The following is an 18,439-nucleotide window of genomic DNA, read 5'->3' as shown; positions in this document are numbered from 1 at the left end:
TCACATATAGTGACAACAAGGCTTACAAGGCTTGTAAACACATTGCACAGTCCCGATATGACGAGCTGATCTGCATCAGTACACAAAATTGTATCACCGTTTTGGACGCCTCGTCTCTGCTTTTCCCTCTTTGCAGGGATCCTGCGCTCGTTGCTCAGGCCCCTGCGAGCCATACTTAGTCACCGCCACATGACTAATCCTGCCCACACTATCATAAGTGAAGATCTAAATCCATGTCTGAGATAAGAAGAAGAGGAGGAACAGGAGATTTCACCCTGAGGAATAGCTGTACTTCAGTATTGTTCATGGCTTTTGTCATCAGTTGCCTCTTTTTTTGAAAAGGCCACGATGGTGTCTGGTAAATGTGTCCTTTAATGGGACACGAAGCCGACCAGAAGAGAGGGAAGAGAGGCGAAGAAAGTGATGAATGAGGGAGATGGGAGAGGTGGAGATGGAAGAAATGAAGGAGTATGTGTGTGTGTTTGTGTGTGTGTACAATTGTGTTTGTGTGTATTAGAGAGAGAGAGACATATGAGATGGTGCTGTGTAGTGATACTCCTAGGGTGGTCCGTGTTATGTTACAACACCAGGTGAGACAGAAACTGGACACTGCTGGCAATCTGTCTCTCTACCTCTGGTAAAACAGACTGTGTGTGTGTGTGTGTGTGTGTGTATGTGTGTGTGTTTGTGTTGGCGTGTCAGTGTGTTGTTGCGTGTGTGTGTGTGTATGTGAGGAAGAGACTTCCTGTCCTCTATATTATTTCCTGTTTCCTTTGTCCCTGCAGTTGTTTCTGTCCCCAGGACGTGGTGGAAGAGGCTGTGCTACTGCTGCTCATCACAGAGTCGATGGTGAGATACACACACACACACACACGCACACACACACATACACACACAATCTGTCCTCTTTTATGCTCCCTTCTCTCAACCTTTTTGCTTTCAAAACACAAGTACGGAATAGACTCTTCCCGCTGCTGAGTCCATCAGTCCTACCGCTTTCCTCTTCCTCAGTCATCCTCCTCTTCCTCACTCCGAATCTCTGTTCATCCAGGCCAGTGGGGAGGCGGTGATAAGTCGTCTGCCAGACCAGTCTGACGCTCGCCAGGCCAGCCTGCAGGATGCCACCTCAGTCTACGACCTGCTCACCATCGGCATGGCCAGGAGGGGGCAGTACGCCATGCTGTCTGAGGTCTGCTGACACACACACACACACAGACGCAGTGACACAGTCACACACACACCATTATGCTGGAGGTCTGAGGGGAGGAGAGCAAAAAGAGTGAGAGATGAGACGTGTTAGTGAGAGCTTTGCCTTTGCCAAACTTTTTAATGAATGTCCTTATCACTTCGAGCAAAGGGGATTATGTGTCTTTTTCTCTCGCTGTCTCTCAGTCTCCCCTCAGCATCCACCTCGCTGTCGCTCTCCTCTACTTTTATCACTTTATCCCCTCCTTTCCAGTTACAGGCCCCACGCTCCTTTTTTTACTCTGTCAGTCTCCTGCTCCAAATCTCCTCTCCTCCTTTATTACAAGCTCAGTTACCCCCCTAATGTGACCTCTGCTCAGGTGTAGGAAGTCGGCTAGGCGGGAGGGTTGGAGGGGTCGTCTCAAATTAGGTTTGTCCACCTGTCTGACTGACGTATCGCTAGTATCAGTCATCTCATAAAGGAAGACCACACACACACACACGCACACACACACACTGATATAGTTCCACCTAGACCAGTTAGCTGATATATGAGGCCAGTATGAGCCATTTATTAAAAAATTAGATGTCATCCAGTCAGTTCCATCTATCTCTAATGTGAAGAATAAGATTCCCTGTGATTGATTACATGCTTATTATAGCATTAATCAATCCACAAGGTGTCCTCTAGTATCTTATTTGATTACATAATACATAAGCATATTAAATATCATTACAATTCTGGATTGAGAAGCATTCAGAAGTGTTCATAATCTGTCGTTAAGTCAAAGTAGCAACACCATTATATCAAACTACTCCATCCTGAATGAAAAAAGGAATTAAGAATGCTGAATGTGGCTGTCAAATGTATGCAGAATAGGTTGATCAAAGTCTTATATTAACATATATATATGTTATATTATTGGATTAGTATTACAGGTGCATAAAAGTGTAAGCATTGAAATTTAATATAGACATTGATGGTCCCCACAGGATGAATTGTAATTTTGGTCAGGTCAAAACTTTGATTTATTGAATACTTATATGACTTAATGCATTCATATCCATGCTTAAGAAACATAAAGGAGTGTGAACTGGAAATAATAAAAAGGAAAAAATAAAATAAATATTGACAATACTTGAATAAGATTGAATAACAATAATAAAGCAATAATAAATGAATTCATTAAAAAAAACCTTTCCTCACATGAATATGCTGACTAATTAAATTAGGTTAAACAAAACATTGTCTCTGGTCTACTCTACACATGACAGTCTGGAGCAACCAGTTGAACGGCAGAGTTTAATTGTATTCATTTTCCTATATGAATAGTTGCAACAAGTAAAACTGTAATTGCTGCCAGCAGCTGCAGCACCAATAAACATCCGCCGCCTGTTTACTCAACGATTGACAGCATATCCGGGTTAAGTATTTTGATAATGGAGTCGTTGTTTATTTGTGTTTTGGAACTTAAGATGTTTCACAGAGATGTGAGGGTTTTTTCTTTCTCTCTCGGGAGCAAGATGATCATGGAAAATCTGACATATAGCGAGGTAGAAGTATTATGAACATTAAATGGAAGTATTAGAAATAGTACTTGAGTTGTTAAGCCAGTGCACTTACTTAATTTCAACCTCTGCCTCTTCCCTGTTTTCTCTTCGCTGCATTCCACTTTGGCAGAATTGCAGGTTAACCCCTTTAACCAGAGGTTAAATTGGGATTTGTTATGGGTGGGGCATGATTTAGCAAGGTTAACAAGGGTCAGCGCTGTAATGTAGCAGCAATAGTAACAGTCGCGGCCTCATTTACGATAGAACAGACCTAACAAGTATTACATAATCATCTTAATTCATGCACGGCTTAGTTCAGCGATTTAAGAAATATCCTGATTCAGTACTACGATCAGCTGGAGTCTGCACTCGCACGGAGGTTGATACAGCATGTCGAGCTCTGTACAGCGGGGGGGCTTTTGTCTGCATGTTAAATGGTCAGTCTGAGTTTCCAGTGAGTGTGTATTATTTCATCAGAATATCAGGCAGGCCCCCTTTTTTTCCTGCTTTAGCTCACTTGTGCATGACTGACAACATCTGACTGTGCGGCTCTCCACGCCACCCTCTGTTCGTCCACACACACATCAATCACATCATTATGTACTGAAACAGCGCGGAGTGGGTGGTGAGTGGTGACTGACAGTCATTTCAAACTAGAAAAATTGTAGTTAAGAAGAGTGGCTGTTCAGTTTGTGACTATGTAAATGAGGAAAAAATGAGCGGATTCATTTAATACTTCTAACCTCTGCTGTCCCTACCTTAAAAAATTGGTGTTAGGACACCTGAACGCAAATTTTCAATTTGGTTTTACCTCGCCACACTCTCAGCCTGAACCTGTCTCTACATATCCTACTCTAAAATATTTGTCTGCGTCTCTCCCCGCAGTGTCTGGAGCGAGCCATGAAGTTTTCATTCAACGAGTTCCACCTCTGGCACCAGCTGGGCCTGTCACTCATGGCGGCCGGGAAGGTGAGCTCATTTCTCCTAATATACCAGCAGCAGCAGAAGCTACTCTCACATACCGAGCCACGCCCCGCACGACACATCCATCTTCTGCCCATGCCTCTGTCCTGTAAACTGCAGCGCTCCACCCTCACACACACACACACACACACACACACACACACACACCCAGTCCAGACGTGCAACAAATAGTGTTCACAGATAGGTGATAAGCCTGCATGAAATGGCAGATGGTGAGTTATTAATCGCAAAAAAATGACACTAAATACATCTTGAAATACCTGGAGTGTTTAAACTGCCTGGTAGGGAATGTATTATCTCATAGGGGAAACTCCAAAACACCTTAATTCATATTACAGGTTATATTTTCTGCCAAATTAAGCTGAATATGATTGTTTTTCTGAAATAAACATTACAAAATTGGGCTTCCTTCAAATGGGAGTCCTCAGAAGGAGCTGGAATACCTTACATTTCCCTTTCTCTCTATCTCCTTATGTATCCCTTTTGAGAGTGTGCGTGTGTGTGTGTGCGCCCATTTGTGTGACAGAAAAATTGATCTGGGTTGCAGGATAAAGTGACACTGCAGATCAATGGAGAGCTCTAGAAATAGGCTGCTCCCTAGAAGGAGAAGGGGCCGCCTCAGTGTCGTCAGATCCGATTCTATTTAGGGCCAGCCGGGTGCGTGCATGTGTGCATGTGTGCATGTGTGCGTGCATATGTGGGAGCGCGTGCGTGCATGCACACGCGCCTGGTCCATTAATGATTGACCTACATGTATTAAGTGACTGTGTGTCTAAATGGGTCTATTAGGGCTTTGCAAGGACAGTTGATGTGTGTTTGATACACTCACTTAAAAGCGATCCATGTCATCTGTGGCTGCACGATAACCCACCGCTGCGCTCACATGAATCACAATTTGTCACTGACATTTGTTTTGTTTTGTTGTGTGTGTGTGTGTGTGTGTTTGTTTGTGTGTGTGCGTGTGTGTGTTCCAGGATGTTGGTGCCGTATCTGTATTTAAAGAGTGTGCCAGGATGAGACCAGAGGACCCTTCACTGCCCCTGTTGGCTGCTAAAGTCTGCATTGGTCAACTACACTGGGTGAATACACACACATAACATTCACATACACTTATATATGGAATAATACATATACATGCACATGGACTCAAATAAACACATATGCAGTTGAGGGTTAAACCTGTGAGTTGAGACATTTATAGCTTTTAACAGTAGGAAAGTGTCTCTATACAGTATTCTGTGCTATTCGTGCTCTTACTTTGATGTTTAGGAACTGCATTTCCCAGAGATACTTGTTGCTGTGGTGTTTCTCAATTTGGTAGGGATGAAGTTTCTGTAGGTGGAGCTGTTTTCCTTGTCTGTTCAGCCATGCGGTGGCTTTTACTGCTCTTGCTCCCTCCTCTATTCAGAGTGCAGATACATTAAGTACATAGTAGCAGATCTCTACACTTCAGTGGTTCCCAACCCAGAGGTTATATAATAGAAAAAGATGTTTATTTTCAAACCGTTCTCTAATATTTGCTCATTTTTAAGACACACTAGCGACATGGCTTTAGGCCTGCAAATTATGCTTTGGAGGAAAGTTGGTCCACTGCTTTGGTTCAGAGTGAAATACCTCAAGTATTGGATACATTGTTATAAAAATTTCCCAGAGGATTTGATCCCTTGAGTTTTGCTTTACCATCAGTTTGACATACGTATTATATGTATTTAGTGAAATGTCTCAACAACTATTGGATGGATTGTCATGAAAGGTTTGCCCTCAGGATGAATTGTAAAACATTTGGTGACCCCAAAATGAACTTTTAGCACTCCTCAGTTCAAGATTTTAATTTGTCCAAAACTTTGGTTCATGACCTGAAAAATGTTGATTCCCATCAGCCACAGCTGTAATTTGTGTTTTGTGATAAGTCAAGTCAGTTGACTCAAAAACATAAAAGCAACATAGCAAAAATACAAAGACTAGTGTAGTAGACAAAAAACAAAGAAAAGACAACTCTCATACTGAGTTAAAAGCCAAAGAATACGTGAATGTGAATTTGAAACAGCAAATATAGGGTACATATGTGCCTATGCCTATGAACAGTCTCACAGAGCAGATACCATGGCTATAGACTCTCAGTATAGTTCCTTATTAAATACTGTGTAGTTTTGCCTCTTCAGGTCAGTTCAAACTTGATGAGGGAAAATCAGTCCTCAGCTTAAATGCACACATTGAAATTTAAACTAATACAAGAGCTCATAAGTAGATATATTAATTAATAGGTAGCAAGCAAAACAGGTTGTAAACCATTAAAGTAACCACCCAGTCAACATCAACTAAATATGGACTCGTCACACATTCAAACAGCAATATATCACACTGTATCTCACAGGATTACAGGAATAGTAGCAAGGATCCATTTTCCATCTGGCACTAATGAGACATTCAAAATGTGCAATGGAATCAGATATCATAGACAATCAGTCCACACATGTTTATTTCCATATAGTTCGACCTGCCCTCTCTGTTTAATACATTGACAAGTTAAAAGGTCATAGCATTTTAAACTTCGTGGACATTAGCGTTAAAGAATATTCAGTGTACATGATGGGGGTATGGATGTGTGTACGTACATAAAAAGTCATAATACACCATCAGTGTGTCACTAATGTTTTCGGATTGACACACGGGTCACTTGTATCGCCATGAAGCGCCCGCCCGCACGGATAGTCCTGCTGTTCGTGATCCGGGCAAGAGGGAGAAAGTCACATCAACAGTGGTATTCAGGGTGGGCGAGGGTGAGGGTGAGTTAGACAGAGAGCTAGAGAAAGGGGTCAGAGATTAGAAAAGAGGAGCTAACAGGGGCGAGTGGAGAGAGCACATCTGTCAGTGGCTGGAGATCATGGCAGGCCGGAGACACTAAGGAGCTTACAGCCTTAATCACAATGGGACACTATGGCCATAGAGCAGTGGGGCATTACATAAATGGGCCACCATTATCCACCATCAGCTCCACTGGACAGTCTGGACTGTAGTCTACCCGGCAACACTTTTTTTTTTTTTTTTTTTTACAGTACTTTTGTCTGCTGTTGATGCTCATTGGAGAGGCCCACTAGCCCACAAACAAAACTTCATTTTCTTGTTGCTTTAAAAAAAAAAATCAGCTTTTTTAAATAGTGCTCTTCTAGATAAAACTGTAAAGGATCTTAAGGCATATGAAACTCTCACCGAACCCATGACATCACGCAAACTGCCAACTGGCAATCTGAAAGCAAAGCTGCTTTTCTAAATTCCTGAAGAGCAGTTTTTGCAGATGCAAGGTTTTCACCCGACAACAGCGACATGTTCTTCTTTCACACCATTCAAGGGAGAAAGAGGGAGAGAGGGGAAAAAAACATAATCCTCCTAAGATGTGCATGGATGGGGCTGTGTGTGTTTAAATGACTGGCTATTGTGTGCAGGCTTTGAACTTGCAAGGACCGGATTCAGAGAAAGACACACAGAGAGAGAGAGAGGAGAGAGAAGAGAGGAGGAGGAGGAGGATGAAGGGAGGAAGAGGAGGAGGAGGAGGATGAAGGGTGTCAAAGCAGTTGGCTTGCTGGTGTGCCGGCGTGCAGTCAAAGGCATTACCCCCCTCCCCCCCCCCCCCGTCACTCACACACACATACCCACCTACCCACCTGCTCGCCCACCACCAACCATACCTCACACGGAGTGACACACTTTCTCCTCGGCTCAGAGCACCTCGGCTCTGCACAGCTACACACCGCCCGCAGTCTACTGCTGTGTGTGTGGGCGAGCGTGTGTGTGTGTGTGTGTGTGTGCGTGCGTGTGTGTGTCCTTCAGCAAACTCTGCGCTGTCCTTCAGCTGAATCTACTTGGACTGTCCTCGCGCTAAACTCACACCAGCCACAAACCATCAACACTCCATTCATTGCCGCACACCAACCACATTTGTGTGTTAGTGCTACAAAAGCTTTTCCTCACATGCACTCTCATACATGACAGTATGTTGGATATCCTTATATTATAGGTTACTGGCCTCATAATCTAACCTGATTTGTGTTTAATGTCAGATGAATTCAGTATCTTGGCTTCCCTTTTAGTAAACAAAAAGAGGCTAATATTTGTCTTTATGTGTGTGTTTCCAGTTCAAAGAGGCTGAGGCTCTGTCCCAAACTGTGGTGTCGATGGGGGAGGAAGCTGGAGAATTCCTGCCCAGAGCCTACCTGGCTGTGGGGCTTTGCTGCAGTCTACAGGCCTCTGATGGTACGGATGCACCAATCAAATCAAAAGCAAATCCACAGAGACTCTCCTCACCAGAAAACCGACAGCATGGCCATTCCTTCAAATGCTTAAAACCACCTCCGTTTACATTTTCCCGACATTCGCCGCTATTGGTCGCGTGATTAATGAGCGTTGTCTCTCAGAAGCGGAGACGGAAAGGCAGCAAAACCTCTTAAGGAGATTTTGATGGAGGGGTGGTCGGTTGTAGAAAGTGTCTGATTCAAGTCTGAAGACCACACTTTGCATCCTGTCTGCTATCACCTGTCAGTCAAAGTTGGTTTATTTGAACTTAGAACCACAATCTTACACAAGCAGTTAACTAGACCTTAAAGGAATAGTTTGACATTTTGCTAAACATGCTAATTTGCTTGTATTAGAAGATCAATACCACTCTCATATCTGCCTGGTAAATAAGAAGCTGTGTCCAGTGGCTTTATACTTTAAACTGTACAGACATGGGAGTGAGATCTCATCATCTAACTTGCAGCAGGAAAGCAAATAAGCATATTTCCAAAACTATGTCTTTAAACATAAGAGCTACAGATCAGAAAATGGCCCCTTTGTGGTTATGGGTCACATGGATCATTTAAGAAGGGAGCAATACGTTATAAGGACCCACAATGCTCACATTCTACACAACATATGCAGTTTAATATAAAAAGAATATATATATTCACAAAGCTGAAACTAAACTGAGTACACTTTTGTTTCCAACCTCTTTATTCAGCCACCCTGAAAGCAGATCGGAATGAATTCAACCAAAGGGCGCTACAAGCTCTGAGCAAGTAGGTCCCACTTCTTCCATCCTCTACTAAACATGTTTCTCAGTTGTCTGTCGTAGTTCATATCATAGGTATACATTTTATTTGTAGGCAATATGGATGGATGGATTTTGAATAACTTTGGTGATCCCTTTCATTTTAATGTATCCCCACCATCAGGTCAAACTTTTAATTTGTACAATACTTGCACACTTAATAACACTCCGATCATCTTCAGCTTTATTTGGGGTTTAGTGTTAGGGTTGTTTAATGCTAAACTAAGATGGTGATATTCTATGTTCACAGTATGCCTACTAAACATCAGCATGTTAGCATTGCCTCTTAGAATTTAGCTTTAACCTTTTTTGACACAAATATGATCTGTCTCTGTCTCCTCTACAGGGCTCATTCATTAGACCCTCAGGATTCTCAGATTGCTATGTACCTGTCTCTACAGCTGGCTCATGTGCGCCAGGTATGAGCAAACAATTGGGAAAGCTATTATATGTTTTGTTAATTAAAAACAGACATTATTTATTAGAACTGATGTTTGTCTTCCAGGTATCCGCAGCCATGGAGCCCCTGCAGGCGGCCTTGTCTCTCCATGGAGATGACTTGCACTCCCTCCACCTGCTGATCCTGCTGCTCAGTGCTCAGAAACACCACCGCCATGCCCTGGACACCCTAAACCTGGCCCTCAGCCAGCACCCCGGCAACTTCAAGTAAATCCCACACGCACACATGCAACAGAAAATGAAAGTGTTGGTGAATTGAGGATAGGGCATCAATCGATTGTTGTACGGGTGGACTTTTTTGACTTTGTATGGTGTTTTGTGTGTGTGTGTGTGTGTGTGTGTTTATGTGTGTGTGGGGTGCAGCACTAACACTAGTCCTCTCTGTGGGGATAGGGTGTCTCTGCTTCACTGTGTTGGAGGCCAAGCACACACTCGCACGCGCACACGCACACACACACACACACACACACACACACACACACACACACACACACACACACACTGCCTTATTTAGACGTGCCAGAGTAGAGGCCTGCATTGCGGTACCTATGCCCCTCATACACCCTTACCCTTTCAACACTGCAGCTCTGACCTGAGCCCTAATGCTGCTTTCTCAACAGAACTGTCATGACGTGGTAACTAATGCAAATTACGCTCATGTTATTTTTATATTATCTTGAATATTGATGATAAATATTTAACTTCATAACAAAACTTAACAAAGACAATTATAATAATTCAGTTTTTCCCCCAGAATTGACTTCTTGTGGAGGGTAAAAGGTTTGAAAGAAGTCATATCATATATCATTAAACAAGAATCCATGTCTAAACTTAATTGTTCAGCAGCAGTGTATGCCCAAAACTGTCGTTTATGATCCTCCCACTATCTCACAGAAATGGTTCCAGTCAGTCTTCCTGATCGGAAACATTAAAAACAGATTCATTAACTGTGGAGGAGGCTCAATCGTAACAGAGGAGGACACCATTAACTGTCCAAGCCAATTATTTCACACAGGCCATAATATGGAAGCATGTTGCATCATCTTTCTGATGTATTTTCTCTCCGTTTCAAAGCACAGTTAGGCATTTCATAATACAGCCATTTGGGGTCAGTGTTGGCCTCCACGGTCCCAGCATAGACAGATGGGGTACATCCATACATCAGGGGAGAGAGGAAGAGAGAGGAAATGCAGAAAAACAAGAAAAATTGATGAAACAACGAAGGGAAGGAAGGGCATGAGAGCGGGACAGGAAGAAAACACAGAGACAGAGTGGGCGGACTGAGGAAAGATGATGGTTTTATGATTACAGGAGCCCCTTGTGCTGTATTGTACAATTGAAAGATGAAATCTGTTCTCTCTCTCTGTCTAGATGCACAGTCACACACATAAAGACACACACACACACCTCCTCCGTAGAGACACTTGACTGCTTTGACCCATTTAAGTGCTCTTTTCCGGGCTCAGCCAATCACCTCGCTCTCTGCGCCAGGAATCCCCATCGCCCCGGTAACCATGAGGTCATATGGGTAGAGCAGGCAGCATCAGTTGTTGTTTCCAAACTGTTGTTATGGAGAGAGAGAGAGACATCCGAGTCGGAGCGAAAGAGACAGAGAGATACCCACAAATCTGTTTATCAGTAGTTTACTGAATGGAACAGTTGAATCAATATGAAATGCTATTAAATGTTTATTAAATGTGTTCTTATCTCTAAGATTGATTGAACTGATTGAAATGTTGAGTCAAGACTACATTTAGTTTGACTGCTTTGGTTGGCCACACAGTCTGTCATGCCAGTAAAGTACATATCATATCATATCATATCATATCATATCATATCATAATGCTGAGGACTGAGGAGTAAGCTGGTTTGTGTGTAGTAGGTATAGTCTGCTTCTATAGGAGTCTGTCTTTAATGATTATTTAACTAACTGATATCAAAACAAGGACAGGAGTTATGTTAAAAAGTAGCTCTCACCAAACATTAGAGCTTCTTAAAGCTGCAGTCATCAACATTTTTTATTATTATATTATTTTTTATTATGAACAATGTAAAGGCAATGTAAATACCCGTGTCTAAGATGTTGCTCTCAGTGACAAACACACAGAATTATCAGCAGTCATTATGGAACATCTATAAAACCTCTGTTAGCTCCTTGTTTCAGGTTAATATCCCACAACTCTTTTGGTTTAGTGTCTAGTGTCCAGTTTCCAGTTGCAGCTGGCAGCGCTTTTTAAAAATAGCTTTAATAACTCAAATCATAAATCATATGTTTTCCTTGATGTTAGAGAACACTATGACACTTCCCCAAGATTCCACCCAAACAGCACATAACAAACATGCTAACTAGCTAGCAAGTTAGCTATAATGACTTTTCTACACAGAGGGTTTTATTGCTGAGTGTAGCTCACAGAGCAGCTCATTCACATGTGTCAAACAAACTGATAGGTTCATTGAACTTCCTGCTGGGAGTTTTAAACAACCATGTTAACATTATACCCCAAACACAAACTACTGTCAAAGAAAACTGCCATGTTATTATCTCCAAAATGGCACCTGTGCAAGTTTGATTACATGAAGGTGGGAAAAAAAGGCTCAAGAAAGATAAAGAAGAATGTCAGTTCACATTGTAAATCATATATCACTGTAACTGAAATAATGAAAGCAATTCTTGATATAACCCAGACCTGCAGTATGCTCGTGTAAATGGGACCAAACCTGAACAGAATTTATCAGTACCCTCGGGCTGTGTTGAGCTAGTAAGGCCGAGTTACAGACCTCGGAGTCAGAGAGATCGAGACGGAGAGATAGATGTAGAAAGAGAGAGAGCCAGATAGTGAAAGGGGGTATTTTCTCTGTAACAAGCTCATTGAATATCATTTGCTTTGGACGTGCGAGCGAGTATCTGAGATCAAAGCTTGTACCGTGCGCAGTGTTGGGCATTCCGCAACAGTAGCGCGTGTGTGAGTGTGTGTGTGTGTGTCTGTGTGTGTGTGTACTTGTGTGTGGTAAGGATCGGAGGGAAATGGGGGTGCATTTGTCTACAAGATCGTAATCTTGCACATGCATGTTTGTGTGTCACTGTGTTTGTGTGTGTGTGTGTGTGTGTGTGTGTGTGTGTGTGCATGCATGTGTGTGATCCCTGTTAGCCACTGCCTCTCTGCACCACAGCAAACTGTCAGCTCGCTGTAGCATACCGAATTTCTCCTTCCTCCTTTTTCTCCCACATCCTCTACCCCCGGCTTCTGTCTCTTTTTCTCTCTCTCTCTCTCTCTCTCTCTCTCTCTCTCTCTCTCTCTCTCTCTCTCTCTCTCTCTCTCTCTCTCTCTCTCTCTCTCTCTCTCTCTCTCTCTCTCTCTCCTTCTCTATCTCTTCCTCGCTTTCTTTTCTCACCCTCTCTTTTCTCTCCTTGCCTCTCATCTTTTTTATCTCTCCCGTCTCCAATTCTGCCTTTTCTTTGAAATTTTAATCACCCAGTAAACAGGCATGCATTTCAATGTGAAATGGGATTCTGCTACAGATTGAGAGAGCTGAGGCAAGAGAGGGAGAGAGGGAGAGAGAGGGGGGAGGGTTGTGTCTATGTGTGTGTGTGTGTGTGTGTGTGTGTGTGTGTGTGTGTGTGTTTGTGTGTGTGTGTGTGTGTGTGTGTGTGTGTGTGTGTGTGTGTGTGTGTGTGTGTGTGTGTGTGTGTGTGTGTGTGTGTGTGAAAAAGAGAGAGAGCGAGTGATCGTGGTCTCACAGTTTGTACTAAAGAGAATGATTAATCCCAGCCTTTGATTCTGCATTCATCCAACGGGGATGTTACAGCACGAGCGAGTGTGCATGTGCGCGCATCTGTACTGGCGTTTGTATTGGTGTGCACGTGCATGCCCGGCTAATGCTCTACTACAGAAAGCAAACATGTCTGCACATGCTTGTGTGTGTTAATCGCTATGCATGTACTGTACTGTACATATACAGTATGTATACTCGGGTATGTGTGCGTGTGTGTGTGTGTGTGCCCGCATGCACCCGTGTGCCTGCAGAGAATACACACTCTGATCTGTGGGAGTGCAGAATGAGTAATACTGTAGATGTACCACTTTTTCAAGGGAACATTATTAGCTATTTTTATATGGCGTTTACGCTGGCACTCAGTGCTCTTAGCTGGCCACCACCGAGCGGTAACACTGAGCTCTGCTGCTCGCTGCCATCCGTCCTCAGACACTACGCTGTGTATACAAGCAGCTCATTCCCAGGAGACTGGAAATGACAGTCTTTGTAATCTGATGTGTAGTTTTGAGTGGTGTAATCTTGATGAAATCTATCTCTGTACTGGAGCTGTGAGGGGAAACACTAGCTGTGATCAAGTGGTGAATAACAACATTGAATATGCTCTATCCTTGGATGACTTAAATCAGTTTGAGACTGCTTATTATGATGTGCACAATGAATTGATGTTGTAAAGACTTGCAATGTGAGTAAACTGCAGAGACGTAGGTTTAAACATCAGTGCCCTCACCTACAGAGAAAACTAGGCCTTTATCTGAAACAGGCTTATATTAGTGACAGGCCTTTATTCCTCATTATACCTGTTCTTCATATTAACTTCTACTTTTGATTCATGTTGAGCTGATGTCAATGGATCTCTCCACTTCCTGCACAGGTATTTCAAATTAAAAGCCATCCAGAGGCTCTAAGGGCATAATCCCTGCCTTTCCTGATCGTTTTTTTAATGTGAAGAGGGCAGACAGAGTGCACATCCAACCCCAGATGGGTACAGATGCATGACAAAAACAGAATACTGAGTGAAGAAAAGGACATTGAAATTTCAAGGCCTCAGTCATGCAAACGTTATAGGTTCCACATACAGACCATCATGTGATACAAAATACCACCTGATTTCCTCAAATACTTCCACATTGCTATGCATCCTACACAGCCTAAAAGAAAAGAATGTAGCTCTTATGTGATTATGTGATCCACATGTTTGGACATTTTTTGCCACATACTGTACATTTTTAGAATGAGAAAATGTATGCATTTATTTCTCAAATCAGTCACATTTTTTAGGGGGAGGTTGCACATTTCAGTGTAGACTTTAAATGTCAAATATCTGCAGGAAGTTTAGATTTTTATTGATGGGAGCTTAACACAGAAAAAACAGCAAGGGATTAGATTGGAATTAATTCATGAATGATAGCAGTATTTGTATTCAAAATAAACACAACAACAACAACAAAGACAGATGTTACTTGAGACTCTGCCATTTGATTACCATGTTTTATTTGAGAACTTGCAGTAAACTCAGTTTATGTGCTTTAACACAAGAATGAAGACTGCACATTCAGTACACAGAGAGAGAGAGAGAGAGAAGTCGGTTCTTTGTACAAATGATAAACACCCACACACATACACCTTGTCACATTTCAACACCAGGATGGGTTTACACCTTCAAAAATGCTTCTAAATGCTTTGCCACAGTGGTAATGGGGAGCCTAGAGACGCACACAATCACACACGCACACACACACACACACACACACAGTCCAGTGGACCCTTACTGGCAGGTGTATCCTTAACACAAGGTCCCTTGGCAGCACTTGTCATCCACACGTCAGGAAATCCAAGCCCCTTCCTCCCACACACACACACACACACTCTTTCTCTCCTAATTTCTTTTTTTTTTCTTTTCCAACATCCTTCCATCTTCTCCCCACACCCTTTCCCCAATCGTCCACCGACCCGTGAGTCGGTAACGAGGCGCATTTCACGGAGAGTTTTCTCCCCTGACACGAGCTCATCTCGCTCCGCTATTGATCCTCACCTTCCCTCCCTCCTTTCATCCACCTTTCTGTCCTTTCCGTTCCTCCTTCCCTCCCTTCCCAACCCCCCCCCCCTCCTCCCCACCCGCCTGACAGGAGGAGTACAGAATAATTGGAGGAGCCTTCAACAACAAGCAGGCAGTGGACAGCTAGGCAGGCGGTCTCCCTGTCTCTCTTTCTTTCCCCCCTCTCTCTTTTTCCTCACACTCATGGATGAGTGATGCCCATGACAGACTGCATCCTTCTGGCAATTACTACACACACACTCACTCACTCACACACACATACAAACATGGACGCGTTCACATCAGAGACTCCTACATCACTTAACCAGTTGTCTTCAACTAAAAGGGCTGAGCGGAAACACTCTATGGCCTCTACTCATCAACCTCTCAACACACTGCAACACACACACACACACACACACACACACACACACACACACACACACACACACACACACACACACACACAAGTGCACACACACTTAAAGCTTATTGTTGATGACAGTCTTTACCCTCTCTATGTTTCCTATTGATCCACGTGTGCCTCCGTCCGCATGCATCAGTGAAATGTTGATGAGTCCTGAGCACTTACACAGCTACTGTAGAAGCTCAAATACTAACTATAGCGTTTGAGACATAACTGTGTGCATAAGTGCAGATTTACATGCTCTTTTTATTTTTATAACCAAATAAGCAGCTGTCGGCAGTATGAGAAATGATCAGCTACTTCTGCAGAACAGGTTTCAGTAGGAGACACTGACTCCTGTTGAAAAGCCTATAGTCCACTTGAATCACTCTGAGAATGTTGAAGATGTTGTGTGTTCATAGCTAATGTGATGAGTAACAATAAGAACAAGTTTGACTAGCTTTCAGTCCAACTAAACATACCTCTGGGCGACTTTACTCAGTTTACAGTTTGATTTCTGTACGGGCACAAAAACAGCATATATTGTGTATCGGGTCAATGTGTTTTAGGTGTACATACTGTAAGCACATGATGTGGTAATAAAACAATGACAAAGCGGCATAAGATTAAACAAACATGCCTGTCTGTGTGTTTTCCGGTCTAGTTTGCTGTTCACAAAGGTTAAACTGGAAGAGGCCCTGTTTGGCCCAGCTGCAGCCCTGCAGACCTGTGAGGAGATGCTGCAATGCTGGCAGAGCCGCTATGATGTCAGCCGGTCCAAGTGAGTGTGCATATGCGCTTCTTTGTTTATCATATACCGTAGCATGTGTGATACCTCACTGCTCATGCATGTTTTACCGTCACGCATGATGAAGCTGGAAGAGGGAGGCTTTGGCTGCTGTGGTATTGATTACCCAACAGTGTGTGCGTGTATGTTTATGCCCACGTGTATTTCTGATATATCTCATGACCATGGAATTATAAGAACCTATCTGCAATCTGATTGGTTTCGAGATACTGAGCTTAAAAGTTTTCACATCACAGCAAAACTGAAATGCAGGTAAAATAATCATCATGCTTATAGAAACCTTAAAGTTTATTATCAATGTATAATATCAAAGTCCTATCACATTTTCTTTTCACAGGAATTTATTATTTTGTTGAACTACACAAAATCAATGAAGGCCGTTAAAATAGAAGATACATGAGCACATACAACTATTTAGAGTGCGGGCTACGTGGGTACTGAGTTGGCATGGGATTGAACTGGGCAGATTTTGCGGATCCCACATGGTTTCAGTAACATGGGCCCAACATGTGAAGCCCATGTGGGCTGACTGTATGAGCCACATAAGGGATGTAAGTGGGCATGGGCATAAACAGGGCAAATTGTATGGGCCCCATATTGTTTAGGCCCCACATGTGAAGCTCATGTGGGCTGGCTAAATGGGCCCCATTTAAGGTCCATTCCGATACCACTTAGACCCCATATCGGCAATCATATGGGTCTCACCCTGTTGGGCCCCACCTGAAACCCAGTCAGAACCCACTTGAAGCCCATATGGGCAAACACAGGTGGGGTCACCATGGAAACTGCAGACAAACCCACTTGGGACACATATTTGCAGCCCAAATTTAACCCTAATGGGGCCCACATGGACATGCTGGCTGGGAAGACATTCAAAACAATGCATTAAATTCAAACAATTTCTGCTGATACATTGTCTTCTTATTATTTTCTTCTTTTTTTCGTTGCTTCTGTTGCTCTGTCTGGCATTCCTCTGATCTTTTCTGCTTCCAAATTTGCTTTTAATGTTCAGCCTGTTGAGCTCGAGGGTCATCACTGTGTGAATGTAGTCGCTGTCAACACTGTATACAAGTTATAAACATGCACGAACCCAGTAGTGTGTTAGAGTTACTGTCAGAACATCAGTTTACTGTCAAATCATCAATTTCGAGGTTTCAAAACTTGTGATTCTGTACAATTTCATGATCTTTTTCAGCTCCTTTGACCTCAGTCACGGAGCAGTGTCAGTGACAGGGATTTAGGTGCATGATCGACACTGTACAGAGCAAGGCGATAATTTCCAATTCTGAGTTAGCGAACACAGTGTGCGCTACACTGATTTTCTGCCAGGTTTAGCGGCTTAAGTGTAACTAAATTGAACTTTGACCTGATATTTGCTGATCTACAAAACACACATCAAGAGGAATTAGGCCACTGACGCGAGACCAAAGTGGCGGCAATGATTTTAACTATAAAGTTTGTAGTTACATTTTGGAAAAATGTATGTTATGCATCCTTAAATTCACACATGTATGTATCACAATGAGGAAAGTGACCAGGTTATCATTAATATTGTGATTATTACCATTCTGTCATAGTGCATAACATCCTTGTTAGCTGCTGTAATTTAGGAAAATGAACAGTAAAATGGTGGAATTTGATTGGTCCTCCTGTGTAGAACCCAATCCCTGATTGGCTTTACAGAACAGAGAATGAAGTTAGTTAGTTAGGGAATGACTTTGGAATAGGTTTCAATGCCATAAAATGGATTAATTAAAGTTTGTTGTCAATAATTCAGAAAAATTACAATTCTAAGGTTCATGATATGTATATGTGTATCTGTACTTGCAGTTTTGATTAGTTCACATATATCTGTACTGTAATGTGCTGCATGTGTGTTGCAGTGAGACAGATGACAGCAGCAGCATACCAGTGGTTGAGAGGCCTGAAGTCAGCCTTGGAGCCAGGAAACCCTCCATCCACCTCACCCTGCCTGACTTCCAAGACGTCTCCACCGGTCTGCACTCTCGCTAGTTAAATCCTCTCTTATAGGCAACTGTAACTTTAACTCTAGATATTTGTATTGATTATTTTAAATTAAACACATTTTGCTTTTCCCACTGGTGTGGGGGCATAAATAGCAGAGAGAAAGTTGAATGTGTAGGTCAGTCC

General features: G+C 42.8%; 1 protein-coding gene across 1 annotated transcript in view; it reads left to right on the top strand.

Moving 5' to 3' along the window:
• Nucleotides 1-18,439, top strand: part of ttc7a (tetratricopeptide repeat domain 7A) — a 54,927-nt gene that overhangs the window by 12,897 nt on the left and 23,591 nt on the right. Inside the window, exons 8-17 of the mRNA XM_062430838.1 lie at nt 786-849; nt 1,052-1,189; nt 3,622-3,705; nt 4,695-4,799; nt 7,854-7,971; nt 8,717-8,774; nt 9,153-9,225; nt 9,312-9,472; nt 16,145-16,261; nt 18,172-18,284. Coding sequence (XP_062286822.1) covers nt 786-849; nt 1,052-1,189; nt 3,622-3,705; nt 4,695-4,799; nt 7,854-7,971; nt 8,717-8,774; nt 9,153-9,225; nt 9,312-9,472; nt 16,145-16,261; nt 18,172-18,284 — 1,031 coding nt within the window. The remainder of the gene's footprint in view (nt 1-785; nt 850-1,051; nt 1,190-3,621; nt 3,706-4,694; nt 4,800-7,853; nt 7,972-8,716; nt 8,775-9,152; nt 9,226-9,311; nt 9,473-16,144; nt 16,262-18,171; nt 18,285-18,439) is intronic.

Source organism: Scomber scombrus, chromosome 12 (genome assembly GCF_963691925.1).
Source record: "Scomber scombrus chromosome 12, fScoSco1.1, whole genome shotgun sequence".
NCBI lineage: Eukaryota > Metazoa > Chordata > Actinopteri > Scombriformes > Scombridae > Scomber > Scomber scombrus.
Note: the sequence above shows the minus strand (reverse complement) of the source record. Positions and strands in the feature narration are given on the sequence as shown.